Source organism: Perognathus longimembris, chromosome 26 (genome assembly GCF_023159225.1).
Source record: "Perognathus longimembris pacificus isolate PPM17 chromosome 26, ASM2315922v1, whole genome shotgun sequence".
Taxonomy (NCBI): Eukaryota; Metazoa; Chordata; class Mammalia; order Rodentia; family Heteromyidae; genus Perognathus; species Perognathus longimembris.
Genome location: NC_063186.1, coordinates 11,078,704 through 11,100,083, shown reverse-complemented (window position 1 = coordinate 11,100,083; position 21,380 = coordinate 11,078,704). Strand labels below are relative to the sequence as shown.

Here is a 21,380-nt window from a genome sequence, read left to right as displayed (position 1 = left end):
ATTTTGGTTTTTGAGAAAATAATTAAGAAAGCAAGGGGGTGGGGTGGGGTGAGGGAAGGTGGGAGAAAAATGAGGAAGAGGATAACAGGTATGACAAGAAATGTATATGTATTCATTACCTTAAGCATGTAACTGTAACCCCTCTGTACATCATCCTGACAATAAAAAAAAGATGTAAATGAAAATCACATCGAACATCAAAACTCAAAATCGAGTCTTATGTAGTTAGTTTTACTTACCAATTATGAGAATTAACAATATTGAGAGAAGATAACTCTGCCACACATTGCTTTTAGAATTCCAAGATGAAAATGCATTTTTTTCATAGATCAGCTTTGTTCCGCCCCCCCTCACATCTCAATCTAATTTATAGCCCTTCCCTGATTCCTTCCTGATAAACAACATCTTCCTTAAATCATCAGCATTGTTATTTTTGAGACCTGAATCATGGAGACTAAAAGACAAGCTGGCATGCTCCATCTTGTCTTCTACAGTTCTGTATATTTAATTAAAGCTTACCACGTCCATAAAAAGACCTAACATTCAAAAAGCAATGTGTGTTGGAGAAAGCCTCGGGGTAGACCAGAAAAACTCACTCGCTTCAACCCGGAGTTAAGTAATAATATATTAATTTGTGCTTGAATATTTTAAAATATTGCCCAAGCTTAATCAGATCATGTTAACACCTTTACTGGGTGGAATAAAAAAAAAAATGGGTCACGGTCTTGCCAGGAGCGCTCCCCAGAAACACCAAAGCCAAATAATTGATTTACTCCATGGCCTGTACTGTATCAGCCTTTCTGGGAGAGAATTGAGTTTGTTGAAATTAATTTATTCATTTGTTGGTTTTCATCTATTTAATTGGGGGGGAGGGGCTTGAATTCAGGGTGATCGCTGTTCCTAAGCTTTTTCCCCCCCCCTCAAAGCTGACACTCTACCACTTTCACCATTCCTCCACTTCTGGCGTTTTGGTGGTTTATCAGAGATAAGAGTCTTAGGAGCTTTCCTTCCGGGGCTGGTTTCGAACCGTGATCCCCAGCTCCACCTTGACCTCCCGAGTAGCTAGGATGGGAGGCGTGGAGCCAGGGGCTGGCTCTGCCTTGCTGACTTTTGAAGGCGTAGGCTGCATTCAAGATGCTAGCTTTTCTGTTCTTGTTAACATGGCAACGCAGTCCACAAAATTCCTTCAACCTGGGTTCCCAGAGAGAGAAGGGAACTGTCCTGGGAAGAGATGGCATTGCGCCTTGAGCAAAAGAGTTCAGGGACAGTGCCCAGGACCAGCACACACACACACACACACACACACACACACACACGTCTACGTATGTATTTCCCTGACAGCTCAGCTACTTCTCCCGGCCACTGGGCCGTGAGTCGTGGGATGCTGCCTCCTCGCCCCAGCTTCCATCCACGGGTTGCCGGGGAAGCTGGGCTCTGGGTAGGTAAGCTGGCGCCGGAGCCCGCAGGTGCGCCGTGATGTCTAGCCCCGCCCCCGGTCCCGCCCAGGGCCCGCCTCTAGCCCCACCCCTCCATGTACGTCATGTCAACGCACAGCCTGCGCAGGCGCACTGACTCTCCGTCACCCCCACCCCCCTCGGCGTCCAGCCGCCCGCCCGCCCGTCCACCCGCCCGCTCGGTATTATGATTAGCGCTGGGTGCGGGGTTCTGGCGGCCGGGAGAGAGTCGGCGGCGGCGGCGGCGGCGGCGGCGCGGCGGCCGTTGCTGCGAACGGACACCCGCCTACCGGCTGAGGTAGGGCGAGTGCGGAGCGACGGGGGCTCCCCGGAGCCTGTGTGTGTGGGGAGGGAAAGGCCAGGGGCGCAGGGGGCCCGGCCGCCGCTGCCGCCGCCGTCTCCTTCGCGGCCGTCCTCGGGACGGGGGTCGAGGAGGTGTCATCGGGTCCCGGGGAGAGGTGGAGGGAGGGTCCCCGGTCTCCGGCGGGAAGTAAGTTGCGCGCTCCGCGTTTCCTTGGCGTCGCGCGCGCGCGCGCGCGGCCCGGAGAAGACGCGGGGCCTGAGGTGCGGCGTCGCGGCCTGGCGACGGCGGCGACCCGGCCCGAGCGGGCCCCGCGGCGGGGACTAGCGCCGGGCGTCCGGGAGGGAGGCCTGGTCCTGGCGGCCGCGGCGGGATTGCGGCACCCCGGGAGTCTTCCCGCAATCTCTGCGGACCCCCTCCTCCACCCCGCCCCGGCGGCCTCTCAGTGCCTCGGGGTCTCTGCGAGCGTGTGCAATGTTGTTGTTGTTTTGATTATTCGTATTCCTCCCGAATTCGTGGTCTCCGCTGGAAACGAATCCAGGAATCCGGCCTCAGCCCCGGAGAGCGAGGGGAGGGAGGGGTGTGTGTGCCTGGCTAAACTGCACCTTTTACAGAATGGGGGTGTCTGTGTATTGTGGTCCGGAGAGAAAGGGGCACTCGGGTGGGCCATTCCTGGGGGACAGCTCGAAGAATTATTATTATTGTTGACTACGAATTGGGAAACATGTTCTTTCCCATAGTCATCGCCTGTTGATTTCTTTTTGGATCATTGTACCAAAAGGAAAAGGAAAAAAAAGCAGTTTTCCTGTCCTTGCGCGTTGGACCTGGGAATTCAGGAAAGTGGCAGCTTTTGATGTTGGGGGGTGGTAGGGAGGGGGTGGTCCCTAGAGCCATGCTGGTGTTTTTTTATAGATGGATCAGATACAGTTTAGTAGCTTCTGAAGGGAGTTCGGGGCAAGTGTGTACAGTATCTGGGGGTGAATTTAGCAGTGGGGTTCCTAAATCTGCATGTGTGAGGATAAAGGGACCTTTCAAACTGTCAGGTTACTTATTATTATTTTTTGCTTTGCGGCCCTCCCCTCATTTAATTATGCTCCTTCCCCAAATCTGAGGAGATAAGATAAAGCTCACTGAATACGTTGTCAGGTATTTAGGAGAAATCTAAAAGCAAGTATTTGGTGTCCTGTTGAATCTCCCCCAGATCCCTGCCAAACATCCAAATGCACAGTTTAGGGGTTGGTTCTCTATATCCCCAAATCAGACTTTAGTTTATCAGTGTCTCCTATCAGTGTACTCTAAAGCCTGGGTTGTCAAAGCTTATGTAATCAACCTGTTAATTTATAATCTTGTTACATTGCTTCTCAGATTTATAAAAATCATTCCCTTAAGGAAATCTGTTGTCAACGTCTGCTTAAATATTTTTCTTGGAATTGGATTCCCAAAGAAGAATGCACTGTACAAGTTGTGATTAAAATGTACTAATTAGACAAGTTTCTTTTTTTTAAGTACCAAATTGGTAATTCTTTTAACTATGTAATTGTCCCTGTGAAGAAAACAGGTGATTTCCCATTTGACAGAACTAGAAACTAGAGAAATAGCCTGACATTTCCAAGGTCATATGTTGAAGGTCTGTGGAAAATCTGGTGCATAGTGCTGACTTCCCTTCGAGTCTGTTGGAGTGGGAAACTTTGCTCTACTTTCTAGTTTTTAAGGTTTGCATAATCAGGGACTGGGAAGATGGCCTAGTGGTAGAGTGCTTGCCTTGCATACATGAAGCCCTGGGTTGGATTCTTCAGCACCACATACATAGAAAAAGCCAGAAGTGGTGCTGTGGCTCAAGTGGCAGAGTGCTAGCCTTGAGCAAAAAGCTGCCAGGGACAGTGCTCAGGCCCTGAGTTCATGCTGTAGGATTGGCAAAAGAAAAAAAATTGCATAATCAGTTATTGTCTCATTTTGTGTACAGAAGTTACTGTCACCTGTTCGTTTTTTAAACTGTTTTGAGTAAAACTTCATTATATGAGTAAAATCCATGAACTCACAACTTGTACTAATTTTTAGCCTTTGACTTTTTCTAGGCCAGAACCTATTTGATTGGGCTTACATGATTCACATGGCATAATGCTTGAAGAAAGGCCTTTAAATGTCCTTTATTTGAGTTGAAGGGCATCAGTGGTATTTTTTTCTGGCTCTGGGAAGTAATACCTCTCCCTTCCTTCCTTCCTTCCTTCCTTCCTTCCTTCCTTCCTTCCTTCCTTCCTTCCTTCCTTCCCATTGAAAGTGAAACTAAATAGAAAAGTTACTTTTGGAGCAATTGAGCAATCAGGATTCTAAACAACGGTGTAAATGAAGGCAAGCTTTCTATTCCTTTGGCACTTGTCTGAGTCTAAGAACTCATTCCATTGTCTGGGAAGAAAAGGGTGCAAAATGAATTTTCCACATGGCTGGAATTTTAGGAATTAGAAGTGTAGATTGAATAGCCTCTCAGCTTTTGGCTGAACAACCCCAAGACAGAGTTTTTAGCCAAAATGCCTTTCTGTGTGAAAACTTGCTCAGAATATAGGTACTTCTCTGTAGAGCTGCTTGGGTAGAAAAAGTTGAGTAGCTTCTAGAAATTTTGAAGATAAACTGTGTGTGTACGTGTATGTATATATGTATTTGCTGGTCCTGAGGCTTGAATTCAGGGCCTGGGCACAGTCCCTGAGCTTTTTTTTTTTTTTTGGCCAGTCCTGGGGCTTGGACTCAGGGCCTGAGCACTGTCCCTGGCTTCTTTTTGCTCAAGGCTAGCACTCTGCCACCTGAGCCACAGCGCCACCTCTGGCTGTTTTCTATATATGTGGTGCTGGGGAATTGAACCCAGGGTCTCATGTATACGAGGCAAGCACTCTTGCCACTAGGCCATATCCCCAGCCCCTCCCTGAGCTTTTTGTGCTCAAAGCTAGCACTCTGCCACTTGAATAACGTCTCCTCTTCTGGCTTTTTGGTATTTAATTGGAGATACGAATCTCAGGGACTTTCCTGTCTGGACCGGCTTTGAACTGAGAACCTTAGATCTCAGCTTCCTAAGAAACTAGGGTGATAGGTGTGAGCTCCCCCCTCCCCACTGAAGATAAACTTTTGATCATTTCTTCATAGAACTTTTGTTTTGGGAGCCTTTGGTTAGGGGCCAGCAGTGGAAAAGCAAACAGAAGCCGGTTCCTTTCCTGTTGCTAGGAGCTTAGAAGCTATTGGAAAATGCCAAGGTGAACTGTCACAATAGGATGCAGTAGTAACAGAGCCCATGTCAGCCTGACTCCACAGAGGAGGGAGGAGGATGGCGGAACTAGTTTTAAAGGATAGGGAGTTCCAGTGGGGTGGGGAAGAAGGCCCACGGCTCAGGGGGAAATGAGAAGGTAAGGTATAGTGGTGAGAGAGGACCTTAGGTCCAATTGGGTGAGAGAGCACTGAGGGAGAAGCAGAGCAGCTTTTTTTTTCTTTAAACTATTGGATAAGACAAGGGAGGAGTACGGCATTAGCTTTGGGGGCATTTTTTTTTTTTTAATTTTGGCATGTGTGGTTTAGAAAGGCCTAGTGTGTCAAACCCCTCAGACCTAATGGCCTCAGGAGCAAGCTTTGGCAGTATTTTCTGCTCTGGATGAACTGCCTTACTCTACCAGATGAGGGTCATTTCCTCCTTTGCCTTCCTGCCCATCTGCCTTGGGTAGTGGCCTTATGTCCCTTGGGGAACTGTTTCTTGCTGTCAGTAGGGGAGGTGTCTGTATGAAGAAGGCTCCTGCTCTGCCCTCCGTCGTCGAGTTCATTTTTCTGCTGTTAACTTCCAGAGCCTACCAGGAGTCTGCTTTGGTCCTATCCGTGTTTGACCTCTGCTCAGGTAGGCTCTTCTGTCCAAATCAGCTTTCTGTCCTGCAACCTCCTCTGCTCCCTTAGTCGTCTCCCACCCTGTGGCTACTTAGCAGTTACCTACAGTCACTGACAGGATGGTTTAAGTTCTGGATGGAGTGTCTTCACCTCCTTTGCCTGGACCGCTTACATAGGCTATGGAATCCGTGTTCCGGGGCAGAGATGTTAATTGTGTACCCTGTAACTGTGGTCAGCTCTCAGCCTCACTGGGCCTGGGTTTCTCAGCTACTGACATGCAGTTTCCTTTTTCAAACCCCCAAAGATCAGCAGCTCTTTGAGAACACATACCAGTTCTTTGATTTGTCCATTCCTGAATGGGAGAGTGACTGCCCAGGACAATTTCTTCACCCAAGTAGTGTCTTGATGAGGAAATTAAAAAAAAATCTAGACTTTGTTGATTTCTTTAAACCAATCTAATCATGGAATCATATGCATTTTAATGTAGCTAGGTTAGCTTTAGATTGTTTTTCAGTGATACCATTTTAGAGCTACAAGCAAATCTTACCCCTGTGCAAAGCTCAAGAAAAATTTACCCCATGTTCTTTTCTCACGGTGTGAAGGTAGCACCCCCATCCACCACTGTCCTGCAGTTCCATTCTAGAGCTTCCTCTTCTGCCTTACCCCCTGTGCTAAAATGAGTCTCCTTCACTCTGTCCTCATTACTGCCCAGATTGTGGCAGCCCTCACTTGTAAGCCTTTCAGTAAAAATTTACCTAGAGACATTTCTAGTGGTTTCCTTACCCATCTCTCAGTTCTCCTCCTGCCCTTTGAGCCTGATCTGTGTTGTGCTGCTAGTGTGATTTGTTAAACCACCATCCCTGATTGCCACTCCCTGGCCTGGGATTTTTCTTTGGCTTCTTATTTTGATCTCCATGTGTTCATTTAATAGAATGTGTGTTGTTCTGGACAGATACAGAGCTGGATGAAAGGGACATGGTCTTTTCTTACATGGACTGAATTGGCCCCCTAGTCCAGTGGTGGGGAGGGGTGGGGGGACGGAATGCAGATGATTGACCACATAATCATATGAATATATGACCACACAGTTGTGATATCTATGGCATAATAATGGTGCTGAGTGAGTGGGTACTGGGAGCTGGTGTGTGGCAAGGAGGGGAAAAGGGCATGAGGATGGTCAGGACAGTGAACCTTCAAGCTGGCCCCAAGACATGAACAAGGGCCAGCCAAGCCTGAGAAAGATAGTTTATGTGCACAGATGACTAGGCTCTTAGGGTGTCTGGCCCTTACCTGTTTGACCTGATCTTATGATCTGCATACTGTACTTGTAAACCTCTATAAAATAGTTGTGATTGTATTTGTAGCAGTGAGCAGAAGTAGAGTGACTGAATTTTAAAGTCAAATTTAGCTTTCTATTTTATCTCATTTTCTGTAGGTTTAATAATTCTCCATTGGCAGGAATGTGAATAGGACTAAGGAGATCTGAAATGAGAATGTTCAGTCTTCAGTATAGGACTCGATTTTGTCCTTTGTCCCCTCGGGTTAGAGAAGCACTTATTAATCTACTTTTATGAAGGGAAATGCTTTTTCAGAAACAAATGGGAAGAATGTAATTTTGCAAAATATGTGAAAATTTTAGTTTAAGAAAGGACAGTTTGTGAGAAGTAAATGGAACCAGCCTCATGTTATTGGAGTCGCTTACTTGGTATTGCCTTGGAATAAATCTTGCCATCACAAATTGTATGCAGACAATCATAGGAAGTTATTTTCAACATGCCATTCCATTTTTAGATGGCAACTGTTTACCTCAGCCTGCCTTTTGAATGGTTATTTGCCTCTAACTTCCTGTCTTAAAAACGTTTTTTAAACAGTTTAAACATTTTAAGTAGAAATGTTTGTTAATTGTGTTTATTAGGCAATTTCTTTTTGGCAAGAGGGAATTTGCTCTGTTGAATTGATTGCTGAAGCAGGTCTATCAGAATTGGAAGCATACTAGAAATGTCAAAAGAAGTTTACTTTAGTTTCTCTGGGAACTAGAGAGGCCTAGGTAAAAGAAGCACTGTATCATTTCAATAAGAAAATGCAAAGCCTGGGGTCTGAATGGGTGGGGCTTGGAGTTTGCTCCGGGCAAGACTGCTCTTCCTTGGGCATAGAACCCAGGCAGAGTGAGCCCTTCCCTCTGGCTCTCTTTTCTTATCAGTGGGTTTGCTGTCCCGTCAGGCTGCTGATGTGTGGAACTGGATGATGTAACTGATGTAACAGATTCCCAGTCATTAGTTTTCTCTTTTTGAAGCCTACGTTCAAGTGAAGCTGGAGTTTACATGGACTGGACAATCTTGATGATAAAGGATGTTTTTCACATTTGAAATCAGACGATGAAAAGTCACCTGTGATTTTATATAAAATCAGTTCTGTGAGTAATAGATTTTTTTTCCCAGAGAAGAGTATGAATATGGGTGGAACTCTGAAGTGAAAAGTGAGGTTTTAAGATTGGTCTGAATTCTTGAATGATCTTATTTCTATGTCACATGCTTCTTAGTACCTGAAGGTTTTTCTGTTTTTGAGAAACCTTTCTTGTATATTTGTTTGCTGAGCTTTTTTAAAAATTGGTTTTGTTTTTGTTGCCAGTCCTGGGGCGTGGACTCAGGGCCTGCTGAGCACTGTCCCAGGCGTCTTTTTGTTCAAGGCTAGCACTCTACCTCTTGAGCCACAGTGCCACTTCTGGCTTTTTTCTATATATGTGATGTTGAGGAATCAAACCCAGGGCTTCATGTATACGAGGCGAGCACTTTACCTTTAGGCCATATTTCCAGCCTTCTTGTATATTTCTGGCTCATCGATGACCCTTTGATTAAACTTAAATGGAACTCAAATATAGATACTGGTCTATTTAGTTTTCTGTTCATGTTGAAAAGACAAATGGTGTATGACATTAAAAATTCCTCAGAATCGCCAGAAGTGGCACTGTGGCTTTAAGAGGTAGAGTGCTTGCCTTGAGCAAAAAGAAGCCAGGGATAGTGCTCAGACCCTGAGTTCTGCCTTTTACCAGTTAATTGGAAATGGTGTCTAGTTAACTTTCTTGCGCTGTCTGGCCTTAGACCTCCTTGATCCTCCAGATCCCATTCTCCTGAGTTTACTGAATTTGCTGAGTTTAACTCTGGTACCAATATTCTTGGCTCCTTAAAGGACTGGGATCTTAAAGAACTGAGACCTGTTAGGGCTCAAATGGTTTGTCAATGGAGACAATTCCAGGTTCTTGTTCTTCGGCCTGAAACAATTGTGTACCTTCACCTCCAGGACCAAAGGCGCTGTTGATTAAGATTATATCACTAGGCATAGGATGGCTTCTTTTTCTGGGAAGTTGGCTTACTTCATAGATCTCTTAATGGAAAAGTAATGAATAGGTACAGAAAGTCAAAACTTTTATAACCTCTGCCTTTCTTCAGTAATAAAAGCTGCACATACTCACTGGCAAGTATTTTTTTCTAAAAAAGAGGAATAGCATAGAGAGAAAAATATGTGATCTTAGTACTTTTTAACATTTTAATTTTAGAATTTTAAAATCCATGATCTTACAAAGTATATGATCAAAAATTGATATGATGTATTATGAAATTTATGTCTTGTTTTGTTTTTGCTTTCTGGCCAGTCCTGGGCCTTGGACTCAGGGTCTGAGCACTGTCCCTGGTTTCTTTTTGCTCAAGGCTAGCACTCTGCCACTTGAGCCACAGCGCCACTTCTGGCCGTTTTCTATATATGTGGTGCTGGGGAATCGAACCCAGGGCTTCATTGTATATGAGGCGAGCACTCTTGCCACTAGGCCATATTCCCAGCCCCGTATTATGAAATTTAGTGTATGATTTTTTTTTTCTTTTTGGCCAGTCCTGGGGCTTGGACTCAGGACCTGGGCACTGTCTCTGAGCTTCTTTTGCTCAAGGCTAGCACTCTACCACTTGAGCCACAGCACCACTTCTGGCCTTTTCTGTTTATGTGCTTCTGAGGAATGGACCCCAGGGCTTTGTGCATGTTAGGCAAGCATTCTACTGCTAAGCCACATTCCCAGCCCAATGTATGAATTTTTTAAAGTTAGCATTTATGCTGTGAGGATTTCCCCATGAGATTAGACAGCCTCAACACAACAGCATGGTGTTGGGTATATTGTGACTTATTTAGTAATTTCTGTATTGTAGATTTTTATGTCAGTACTGATTTGGGGACCATATTTTTGCCATATTTCTAAAGATAGTCGAATATAACAAAAATAAATATCCACTTTTTTTAACTACACATAATTACCAAGCTGAATATCCCTTATCTGAAATGCTTAGGACCAGAAGTGTTTGGATTTGGTTTTGCTTTGTTTTCAAAGTTTAGAATCTTTGCTTATAGTAAGATATTTTGGGAATGGTAACCAGGTCCAAAGATAGTTATGTTTCACATACATCTTATACATAATCTGAAGATAATTTTATACATTTTGTTTGTGAAGTAAAGTTTCATGATGTGGAAGTTGCTACTGTGCTGCTATAAACTTTTCAGAGTTTGAGAACATTTCAGGTTTTTGAATTAGAAATGCTAAACCTGTAGTGGAGATGATTATGTCAAGGATATTAATTATTTAAGGCTCTTGACACACACATTGCCAAATTGCTTTTCATCATCAAGTGTATAGACTTGTTGTTGTAAGAAAAGTCCTCAATTGTTCTTTCTTGGAAGTCCCTTTAGCCATTATTTCAGTTTATTGGGTTAGTGTTATTTTAATTAATTTTTTATTTTTATTTTGTCAGTTTTGGGGCTTGAACTGAGGGTCTGGGCACTGTCCCCGAGTTTTTTGTTTTTGTTTTTTCCATTTAAGGCTAATACTCTACTACTTTGAGCCACAGCTCCACTTTGGTTTTCTGGTGTTTCTTTGGAGCAAAGAGTCTCATGGACTTTCCTGCCTGGGCTGGCTTGGAACCGAGATCCTCAGCTCTCAGTCTCTGGAGTAGCTAGGATGACAAGTGTGGCTTTAATCTATTATTCTGTTTCAGAACTCCCTTTTTTTGACCACTTTTTAAAGTAGCCTTCATCCTAAATTGGAGTGTGGGGGAGCGGGGAAGAGACAAGAGTTATTATGTTTTGTTTTGTTGTTTTTTTTTTTGGCCAGTCCTGGGCACTGTCCCTGGCTTCTTCCCGCTCAAGGCTAGCACTCTGCCACTTGAGCCACAGCGCCGCTTCTGGCCGTTTTCTGTATATGTGGTGCTGGGGAATCGAACCTAGGTAGGGCCTCGTGTATCCGAGGCAGGCACTCTTGCCACTAGGCTATATCCCCAGCCCAAGAGTTATTATGTTTTGACAGTGTATTAAGTATTTCTTAACTTCCAGTTTATATTGTTTTCTTGGGGAGGGAAATGAGTAATGGGTTAGCTTTATTTTGGAGTGATTCCTTCAGGTCAGCTTCTGTTCAAGGCATTACTATTGTGAGTACTTGTGTAACTGTCATCATACTGACTGAATCTCATTTACCTTAGGTAGAGGTGACAAGCATATCTCCATTTGTCTGTCTGTCTGTCTATCTTTTGCCAGTCCTGGGGCTTGAACTCAGGGCCTGGGCACTGTTCCTGAGCTTCTTTTGCTTAAGGCTAGCACCCTACCTCTTGAGCTATAGTGTCATTTCTGGCTCTTTCTGTTTATGAATTGAACCGAGGGCTTCATGCGCTAGGCAAGTACACTACCACTAAGCCAACTTCCTAGCCATGCTTAATATTTTTTAATCACTGAAACAGTGGCAGGTTCTGTTTAGGAAGTTGATGCTTACCCGTTCCTTGTTCAGATACTAAATAGTACTCTACATCCAGATTCCTAAATACCTTTCAACTTCCCTGATGAACTCTGAACTCTGTCTTAATTTTCTTAGAGGATATAAGGGTTACTTGAGCCAGCACTTCAAGAATTGATCTGCATTGCCAACTCAGTCACTACCTTGAGAGACAGGAAGGGGTTTCTTAGCATGACACTGTTGGTCTCTCCTGTGGTCTGTAGCCCATTAAAATTGACTACTTGCAAGAAAATTAAGAGAATAGGCTTGGGGAGACAGCTGCCTTTCTTGGGGAAATTACCTTCTTAGAGATCTGGAGGTACAGTGTGGCGCATGAGCAGTGCCATCTTGAGACTGCTACTACATGGTAGCCACATAGGAACATTCAGCCAACCCAGTGAAAAACCTATGGTTTATTGACTCGTGTGTGCTGCTTTTTAATCTTTAATTTAGAGTGTATATTATTGTTCATTTCCAGGAGGAGGGAGACTGGCTGTCATAGAAAAGTGGAAAATGTTTACTTTGGATAAAGAGAACAGCAGTGACCCCATAAAAGAGCTGTGTTTTGCTTGACCCAGAGGTGTCTGCTAGTCCTGGAGGCTTTAGTTCACTGTCTTCCATTCAGTTCATACCCCTTTTTTTTTCTCTACCACTTTTAACAAGTTCAACTTGTAGTAGTTACTTCCACCACTTAAGTCAGCTTTCATATTTTGGCATTGTAACAGATACCAGATGATTTCCATGTTTAAGCAACTTAAATACAATTTTAGAGTAGCTTTGCAAACCTCAGCTTTTGGCTGATGTCTGTATATAGGTGAAATATTGTATGCAATGCATAGAGCATTTATGCATTGATGCAGAATTTTACAGAACAACACACTTAAATTTTTTTATGTGGTTGAATTTGTACATTGTAATATTGATGGTCTTATTTTGGGGAAAAGGGTGTAAAACTCCAGACAGAATGTATAGGGGTTGTGTGAGTTGCTTGGTTCCTCCCCCGCCCCCAATCATGGGCCTGGGCGCTGTCCCTGAGTTCTTCAGCTCAAGGCTTGAACTCTACCACTTGAGCCACAATGCCACTTTCAGTTTTCTGGTGGTTCATTGAAGATAAGAGTTTCATAGATTTTCCTGCCCAGGCTGGCTTTGAACCTTGATCCTTAGATCTCAGACTCCTGAGTAAATTATAGGTGTGAGCCACCTGCATTGGGCTAAGTTGCCTAATTTTTGTGTGTGGCCCTTTTTGTTTGTTTCTTTTTCTTTGTCATGCCGTGGATTGGTCCAGAGTGGTCACTGATCAGCCTACCGATTTGTCTTTACCACTTCGGGGGAGGAGAAATGAGTAGGAGACATTTGTTTGATAATACTGACTAAACAGCAATGGGGCAGATGGCACCAAAAAGCAGAATGAGTTTTAGTGAGATTAACAATGAATTCCAAATTGACAGGCTTACCCAGGGGCTGGTTCTACAACTGTTCCCAGCAGCTTGCACAATGTGTATAAGGCCACCCACACTTCCTTCCTCTCCAGCCACACCCACATGTGTGGCTTCTGTTTGCTCTCTTAAGCTGGGAGAACAGCACTATGTGTATTCTTGTAACACATACCGGTACTGATTTCTCAGACATAATTTCCATATCATGAATGCTCTTGGCTTAGTTAGCCTAGTTCTGTGCATGTGTGAGCATGTGCAGAGTAAGAGGGCTGCTTCCAGGGTGACCTGTTCCGGTGGAGTGGCTGTTTAGAAAGGTGTCCTCTTAGCTGTGTGATACTTAACAATGCTCATTGGGAAGAATTGAATGCATGAGGAAATATGGATTATATAAAGTTTGGGAAAAAGCAGTTAAGGACAGCATCTGTTTTATTTTGGTTTTGTTTGCTTTTTGTTCTTGTCAGTAGTGGGGCTTGAACTTGGGGGCTGGGCATGGTCCCTGTGCTCTGTTTTTCTTTCTTTTCTTTTCTTTTTTTTCCAGTCCTGGGGCTTGGTTGAACTCAAGGCCTGAGCACTGTCCTTGGCTTCTTTTTGCTCAAGGCTAGCACTCTACCACTTGAGCCACAGCGCCACTTCTGGTCATTTTCTGTATATGATGTGCTGGGGAATTGAACCCAGGGCTTCATGTATACGAGGCAAGCACTCTAGAATGCCAGTAGGCCATATTCCCAGCTCCTGAGCTCTGTTTTTATCAAGGCTAGTTGTCTACCACTTTGAGGGTTTTTTTTGTTTGTTTGTTTGTTTGTTTTTGCCAGTCCTGGGCCTTGGACTCAGGGCCTGAGCACTGTCCCTGGCCTCTTTTTGCTCAAGGCTAGCACTCTGCCACTTGAGCCACAGCGCCACTTCTGGCCATTTTCTATATATGTGGTGCTGGGGAATTGAACCCAGGGCTTCATGTATACGAGGCAAGCACTCTTGCCACTAGGCCGTATACCCAGCCCTTGTCTACCACTTTGAGCCACAGCTCCACCTCTGGTTTTCTGGTCGTTAATTGGCATGAGCCACTGGTACTTGGCTAGCATCTTGGTTTTATAAAGAATTAACGTGAAAGAGGTACGCCTCATGACAGTTATCTTCTTCCCCCCTTCCTGACATCACTCCCCCTTTTTTCTATGTATTATCCCAGCTTATTTATAATTGCCTCTGGGTGTATAGTATGGGAAAATAATTTTAAAAGCTCTGTATTGTATGTTAACAGATGTTATCACAGATGACAAGATGATTTTTCTTTGTTAAATTCCTTCATTTTTGCCAGCCTATATGTTCTAATTATACTTAAAATAGACATTTTCATAATTGAAATAAAAGTAAGAGAACAAAGGAAAGTACCATGTTGAATGAAAAAAAGGAATATAAAGTTAGATCTAAAATGCTCATGTCTTTGCAAAACACACTAAAAGAAGCTGCATAAAAATACTTGTAAATGACCACTAGAATGTCAATAGTCCTGATTTTTAGTGTTGGGACTATGGATGCCTCTTTATTTTTTAGTGCTTCCCATTCTGTGTGTCGACAGATTTTCTACAAGAATATATTACTTTGAGCTGGAGCTCATGTCATAGGGCTGTAATCCCAGCATTCAGGAGAAGAGTCAAAAGGATATCAAGTTTGAGGCCAGCCTGGGCTGTATGGCAAAATCTGTCCCAAACAAAATGAAACAATATTTACTTCGTCTAAGCCAATTCTTAGACTGATATTTTGAGAAATTATCAAACTTCAGTGATTAATTAGAGACATTGTTTATCTCAATCCTGTGGCATGCAGGTTGTTCCCCCCACTCTCCCCCCTCCACCTGGGGCTTAAAACTCTGGGCCTGGGTGCTGTCCTTGAGCTTCTTTTGCTCAAGCATGCTCTACCCCTTGAGCGACAGCACCACTTCCAGCTCTTTTGAGTAGTTTATTGGAGATAAAGAGTCTCATGGAGTTTTCCTACCTAGGCTGGCTTCGAACAAGATCCTTAGATCTCAGCTTCCTGAGTAGCTAGGATGATGGGCTTGAGCCACCGGCACCCACATTGTGGCATGCATTTTTAATTAGATATATTTCCAGACCTGAGGAGACTGTTTTTGAAGGCAAAAAACATTAGTTCAGTGAATTTTTCTGTTGAAGTAAAACAGCTAGAATTTCTCCTTGGTTAGGAACTATAGAGGTCACTTCCCTTTCCTTCTCTCATCTCTCCTGTCCTGTATCATTTCCTCTGCTTTTATTCTTCCAAGCACTTGTGAGCTTCTGCTTAGTGATTACCTAGAGTGGCCTCACCTTTAATGTGTGGCATTGGTTCCTGTGTGAGACTTCAGTCCTGCAAGGCTGCCTCCTTAGGCCTTGCCCAGTTTTGGCATTGTAGCTCATTTGTGCCTTGTCTGATAGGGAAGTGTCTTGTAAAATTTTTCCTCCTTGCTGTTGTGGGTGTTTTGTGAGCTCATTAGGGGGCTCCTCAAGGTGGGATGAGCTTTCAAGGCAGGTGGAGCAGGATTGGACTCAGAAACTGCCACTTAACAAGACCTGAGCTTCCTTGTGCCTGCCTTGCAGGCTCATGGCAAGGATTCACGAGGCATGAGGAAAATGACAGTGTATTCTTGTTCTTTTTATTCCCTCCTTTCAGTCTTTGTAACCTGTCTACTCAGAAATTCCTGTTTATAAAAGTTATCTTTAAAGAAATTGTGATTAGGGCCTGTGGAAGGGGTATCATACTTGCTTAGTACGCATGAGGCTTGAATTCAATCCCCAGCGCTGGAAAAAGGTGTGTGTGTGTGTGTGTGTGTGTGTGAGAGAGAGAGAGAGAGAGAGAGAGAGAGAGAGAGAGAGAGAGAGAGAGAGAGAGCGAGAGAGCGGAGGGGGGGAAGGAGAGGGGGAAGGAGAGAGGGAGAGAGAGATTAACAAAAGGCAAAACAATTTGTTATTTTTTTGCAGGTCCTGGGGCTTGAACTCAGGTCCTGGGCACTGTCCCTGAGCCTCTCTGTGGTCAAGGCTGCCACTTTACCACTTTAGCCACAGTGCAACTTCCAGCTTTTTCTGTGTATGTGGTACTGAGGAATTGAACCCAGGGCTTCCTGCATGCTAGGCAAGCACTCCACCACTAAGCCACATTCCCATCCCCCAATTTTTAATATGATTTTATTATTATTATTATTAAGATGTTGCATAGAGGGATTACTGTTTTATAAGTCAGGTAATGAGTACATTTCTTTTTGGACAATGCCACCCCTTCCTTCACTTTCCCCCAGTTGCCTCATCTTGTCCCTGCCTACAAGTTACATAATTTGTTTTCCACATAGTGTATACTGAATAGTATGACTGCGTTTGCTCACTCTTCCTTCCTCTTTTTTTTTTTTTTTTAAAGATAATGGGGCTGGGGGCTGGTGGCTCAGGCCTGTAATCCTACTTAGGGTGAGATCTGGGGATCACAGTTCGAAGCCAGCTGGGGCAAGAAACTTCATGAGACAAAAAGCCAGAAGTAGAGCTGTGGCCCAGGTGGTAGAGCTCAGGGACAGCGCCCAAGCCCTAAGTCAAGCAAGCCCTAGGAAACCCCACCTCTTACCCCCCTTATGACCACATCATAGACTTTTTTTTTTTTTTTTTTTTTTTTTTGGCCAGTCCTGGCCCTTGGACTCAAGGCCTGAGCACTGTCCCTGGCTTCTTCCCACTCAAGGCTAGCACTCTGCCTCTTGAGCCACAGCGCCGCTTCTGGCCGTTTTCTGTATATGTGGTGCTGGGGAATCGAACCTAGGGCCTCGTGTATCCGAGGCAGGCACTCTTGCCACTAGGCTATATCCCCAGCCCACATCATAGACTTTTAAAAAACAAGTTTTATGTTTGTCTAGAATCTTGTCTTAGGGATGTACTTTTACATCTAGCCTCGTTAAAACAAATGGAACTAAAGTAAAAACTCTCTTTTCCTTTCAGAGGAAAGAAGCAACTAACACAAAGCAGTAAGAACAAGGATTATTCATTGTGGAGCTTGCAGGGTAAGTCTCAGAACTGGCACAAATTCATCTTCCCTTTCCATAAGATGTCCAGAATGCCTTTCAGGCCCTAGGATATCCTCAAAGATAAAAAAAGAAATCATTTGGTTTTCAGTCTAACTCAAAATATACTTGATGGGAGGATTAGGCAGTTTGAGAAGACAGTTTTTCTTTCTTGTGTTCTGTTAATCATCATATCCCAGTTTTAGGTGAATGATTTCATCAGAGCTTAAGACTCTGAAAAAAGGGGTATTTGTAAAAACAAGTACTTGATGCAGTAATTATATCACTATAGATTGTCTGGTGGAGCCCTGATAGACTCTTCTGTGAATGTGCTGGCAGATTAATTTACCTCATTTTGCCCTTTATAGGAGCAGGTCAGGTAAGAGAAACGTCGAGAGGTCAATAATGAACATCTGAAAATTTTCACTCAGATTCATGATCAAATCTGATCTATATGCCACTTCTCAAAAACACAACTACATTAAAATGATGGGAGAAAGGAAAACAAAGATTATGTAATTTGAGCAGCCTGCAAGATTCTGTTATAAAGGGTAAAGTCGCATTTACAAACATCTGTAGAAACTTAGCCTTGGATAGGATTATAAGAATAATTACTGCCCTATTATCAGTGAAGTTAAAGATTTAAAGATAATTTTCACACTTCTTAGAATTAGCCTGTAGTTTTTATCTTATATTGGCTGTTTAAGTTTATAATACATAAATACTTTGAGATGACCCTAAATAAAGGCTTCAGCCTTTAAAAATGACTTTAGGGATGTGAATGTGGCTTACCAGTAGAGCGCTTGCCTAGCATGCGTGAAACCCTGGGTTTGATTCCTCACTACCACATACACAGAAAAAAAGCCAGAAGTAGCATTGTGGTTCAAGGGGTGGTAGAGTACTAACCTTGAGCAAAAGAAAAGAAGCTCAGGGACAGTGCCCAGGCCCTGAGTGCAAGCCCTGGGACTGGCAAAAAAAAAAAGTAAAAGACAATGACTTTATACCTCTTCTGTAGTTAGTATTTTAACTCCTACTTTGTATTCCTATCCCAAATATTACAATGATTAGAGCTGACGAATAGTTTGAAGAGTATGTGTTTGAGAGCTGGGGCTGCAGTTCAAGTGGTAAAGTGCTCAACTAGCATGTAAGAAAACGTGTGGGCTTTGAAATAGGGTTGAATCATAGCTTCAGTGCTTCACCCAGCTGAAGAGTGTTTCCTTGGCTATAAAACAAGAGTAATGCCAATCTCGTTGGCTTATCCAGAGCCATTGACCCAGTCCAAGCTGATTCATTTTGCATTAATACCTGTAGTAGGATTCAAGTAAACATTAGCTCTTCTTTTTTTCTGTTTTGAGATGAGCTTTTCGTCTGTTTTCTTTCTTGAAGAATTATAAAATTCTAGTGCATTTAAAAACTTTACTGCCTTGTCATACATAAAATTGAGGGAGTGATGTGGAATATTCTCACAGAAGTAGATTAAATAATGTGAAACTATAGCCTTTGGCACACTGATGGACAAATGCACCATGGGGAATGGCTAGCCTCAGGAGGTTACTGTATTTCTTCCTGGGGCTTGTTACTCATTTCGATTACATTTAGTCAGGAAAAGTAAAGGCCCAGGTGCTGGTGGCTCACACCTGTCATCCTAGCTACTCAGGAGGCTGTGATCTGAGGATCATGGCTTGAAACCAGTCTGGGCAGGAATGTCCATGACACTTCTTCTCCAATAAATTATGAAAAAAGCTGGAAGTGGCACTGTGGCTCAAGTGATGCAAAAGCAGCTCAGAGACAGGGCCCAGCCCCTCAGTTCAAGCCCCAGGATTGGTGCAAAAAAAAAAAAAAAAAGTAGAAGTGAGAATTTGGCTTGTGAGATTTAAAGTGACATTTTAATTTGTATAATTTTATATGTTTGTTTTTCTGACTCATTTCTCTTGAGTTTCCATTCTAAAGGTCAAAAACAATTTATGGAATATGAAATTCTGTCTGAGACTTTGTAAAAGTGCATGCTTAGTGACTCTTAAAACATGAGCAAGTCATGGCAGTTTATATTTCAGCGTTGGAAAAGCAGAGCAACAGTTGGCACCAAGAGCAAGGGCTAGTGGTGTTTATTAAACAATTACTGTGGCCCCGGAGGTTGTCAGAGTATCAGTGATGCGAGAACAAACAGTTGTATTCAAAATGAAATTAAATGGTTCTATGTGTTGTTCTATATACTGTCTATATGTCGGTATCATTTTAGTGGTCCGGAGAGGGTAGAACAAAGTAGAGCCTTAGAATCAATGATCCTAAGGAGCTTCCAGTGTCAGCATGGAAACAGGCTGTATTCAAACACCTGTAGACTACATGGAATGAGCCTGCTCTGAGACAGAGAAAGAGAGTAGAGAAACTAATTCCAGCTGAGAGGGTTACTGGTGTCTGCTAAAGTCTTTCTTATGCTTAAAGGAAATACTGTTGGGTAATAGGGGAATTCTGTTATTTGTGTTTTCTTGTTGACGTGTGTGTGTGTGTGTGTGTGTGTGTGTGTGTGTGTGTTTTGTGGGTCCTAGGACTTGAACTCTTGGCCTGGGTGCTGTCTTTGAGCTTTTGTGCTTAAAGCTAGTACCCTACCACTTGAGCCACAGTTCCACTTCTGCCTTTTTGTGGTTAATTGAAGATGGGTGTCGTGAACTTTGACGCCTTGGCTGGCATTGAACCGTGATTCTCAGATCGCAGCCTCCTGAGCTGCTAGGAATACAGGTGTGCTACTGCTGCCCATCTTGTCTTGTATTTTGACACTAACCAAAATTATTTTTGGAGAATGTGTTTTTAAACATCATGTATCGGCCTTGCCCACTTTCTGATATCACCAAAAACTGCTTCCAATGAACTTTTTCTTTCACAGTTTGAAAATTTGAATATGGGATTAAATTTCTCAACCTTTATATTGTGAGCTCTATATATTAAAAAAAATAAGTTTTTTAAATGACCTTGACTCATTTTATGATCTTGACTTATTTTATGACTTAAGATTCTCTTAAAAACAAAAAGGGTTGGGGGCTGGTAGCTCATGCCTGTCATCCTAGCTACTCAGGAGGCTGATCTGAGGATCGTGGTTCAAAGCCATCCCAGGCAGAAAAGTCCCTGTGAGACTTTTCTCCAGTCAGCAAGTCAAAAACTGGAAGTGGGGCTGTTGCTCAAAAGAGGTAGAATGCTACTCGATCAAAAAAGATGTCAGGGACAACACCCAGGCTGAGCTTAACTCCCATGACTGACAAAAAAACAAAATACACACACACACACACACGCGGAAACTTAGTAGAAAATTAATTTTGTTTCTCTTCTTTTACAGATGCCCTTGGCAAAACTGAAGATGAATTCCTTCTTTTCACCAGATATTCTTCTATGAGAAGATTCATTTCAAGTAGTCTAATCTTTTTCCTTCCGCTGTACCAGCATGGCAGGATTCAAACGAGGGTATGATGGAAAGATTGCCGGATTGTATGATCTGGATAAAACCTTGGGTCGAGGTCACTTTGCTGTGGTTAAACTCGCAAGGCATGTCTTCACAGGTGAAAAGGTGGCAGTGAAAGTTATCGACAAGACCAAACTGGACACTCTTGCCACTGGACATCTTTTCCAGGAAGTAAGATGCATGAAACTTGTACAGCACCCCAACATTGTACGCCTTTATGAAGTCATTGACACCCAAACCAAACTCTATCTGATTCTAGAACTTGGTGATGGAGGAGATATGTTTGATTACATAATGAAACATGAGGAGGGTCTCAACGAAGACTTGGCCAAGAAGTACTTTGCACAAATAGTTCATGCTATATCTTATTGCCATAAACTCCACGTGGTTCACAGAGACTTAAAACCAGAGAATGTGGTCTTCTTTGAGAAACAAGGTCTTGTAAAGTTGACAGACTTTGGTTTCAGCAACAAATTTCAGCCAGGAAAGAAGCTCACTACAAGCTGTGGTTCTCTTGCCTATTCTGCTCCGGAGATTCTGCTTGGTGATGAGTATGACGCCCCCGCGGTGGGTAAGTACCCTTTCTGCCTGGTGTGCACCCATCCGGCCTGTCGGTGCCACCCACTGGCTACTTAGTGACCTCAGCTGCTTGCCTAAAAGTGATTTCAAAGAATTCCATCAGATGTGTCTCACTTAACACTTAGACAGTCTCAGTTTTATGAAGGTTATGCATCTCTAAAACTGATAGGCCTTTTGATGGCAGAGGTTTGAAGTGTCAGCACAAAGGAGACTAGAGTTCATTGTCTAAGCTGACCTGTTTCTCATTTTACCTTTTTTCTTAAGGTCTGAGTTCTGCTCCTACCTTTAGATTTTTTTCTTTTTTCTTTTTTTTTTCCTGGTACTGGTGACCAGCAAGAGCTTTCCTCTTCCTGTGAGTGTCCTTTTGCAATTGTTTTAGACTTGAATTAGAGAGGTCCTATAAGTATTATTGTGTGGTATTAAGAATTCAGGCATTGGAATCATGTGTAACTGTGGCCTTGTGTCAGTTATTGACTTCTCTTCTAT

At 43.3% G+C, this 21,380-nt stretch overlaps 1 protein-coding gene across 3 annotated transcripts in view; it reads left to right on the top strand.

The window, feature by feature from the left end:
• Positions 1-1,607: 1,607 nt before the first annotated feature.
• The window catches only part of Snrk (SNF related kinase), a 55,376-nt gene continuing 35,603 nt past the window's right edge, over positions 1,608-21,380 (top strand). For 2 of the 3 annotated variants that reach the window (XR_007209230.1, XM_048334708.1), the window contains exons 1-3: positions 1,608-1,752; positions 16,803-16,864; positions 20,193-20,886. Coding sequence is in view for 2 of the 3 variants with exons in the window: in XM_048334708.1 (XP_048190665.1) it covers positions 20,298-20,886 (589 nt within the window). In the remaining variant the exon portion in view is untranslated. Of the gene's footprint in view, positions 1,753-4,788; positions 5,624-16,802; positions 16,865-20,192; positions 20,887-21,380 lie in introns of those variants that run through there. The other variant, XM_048334709.1, reaches the window with a different exon arrangement.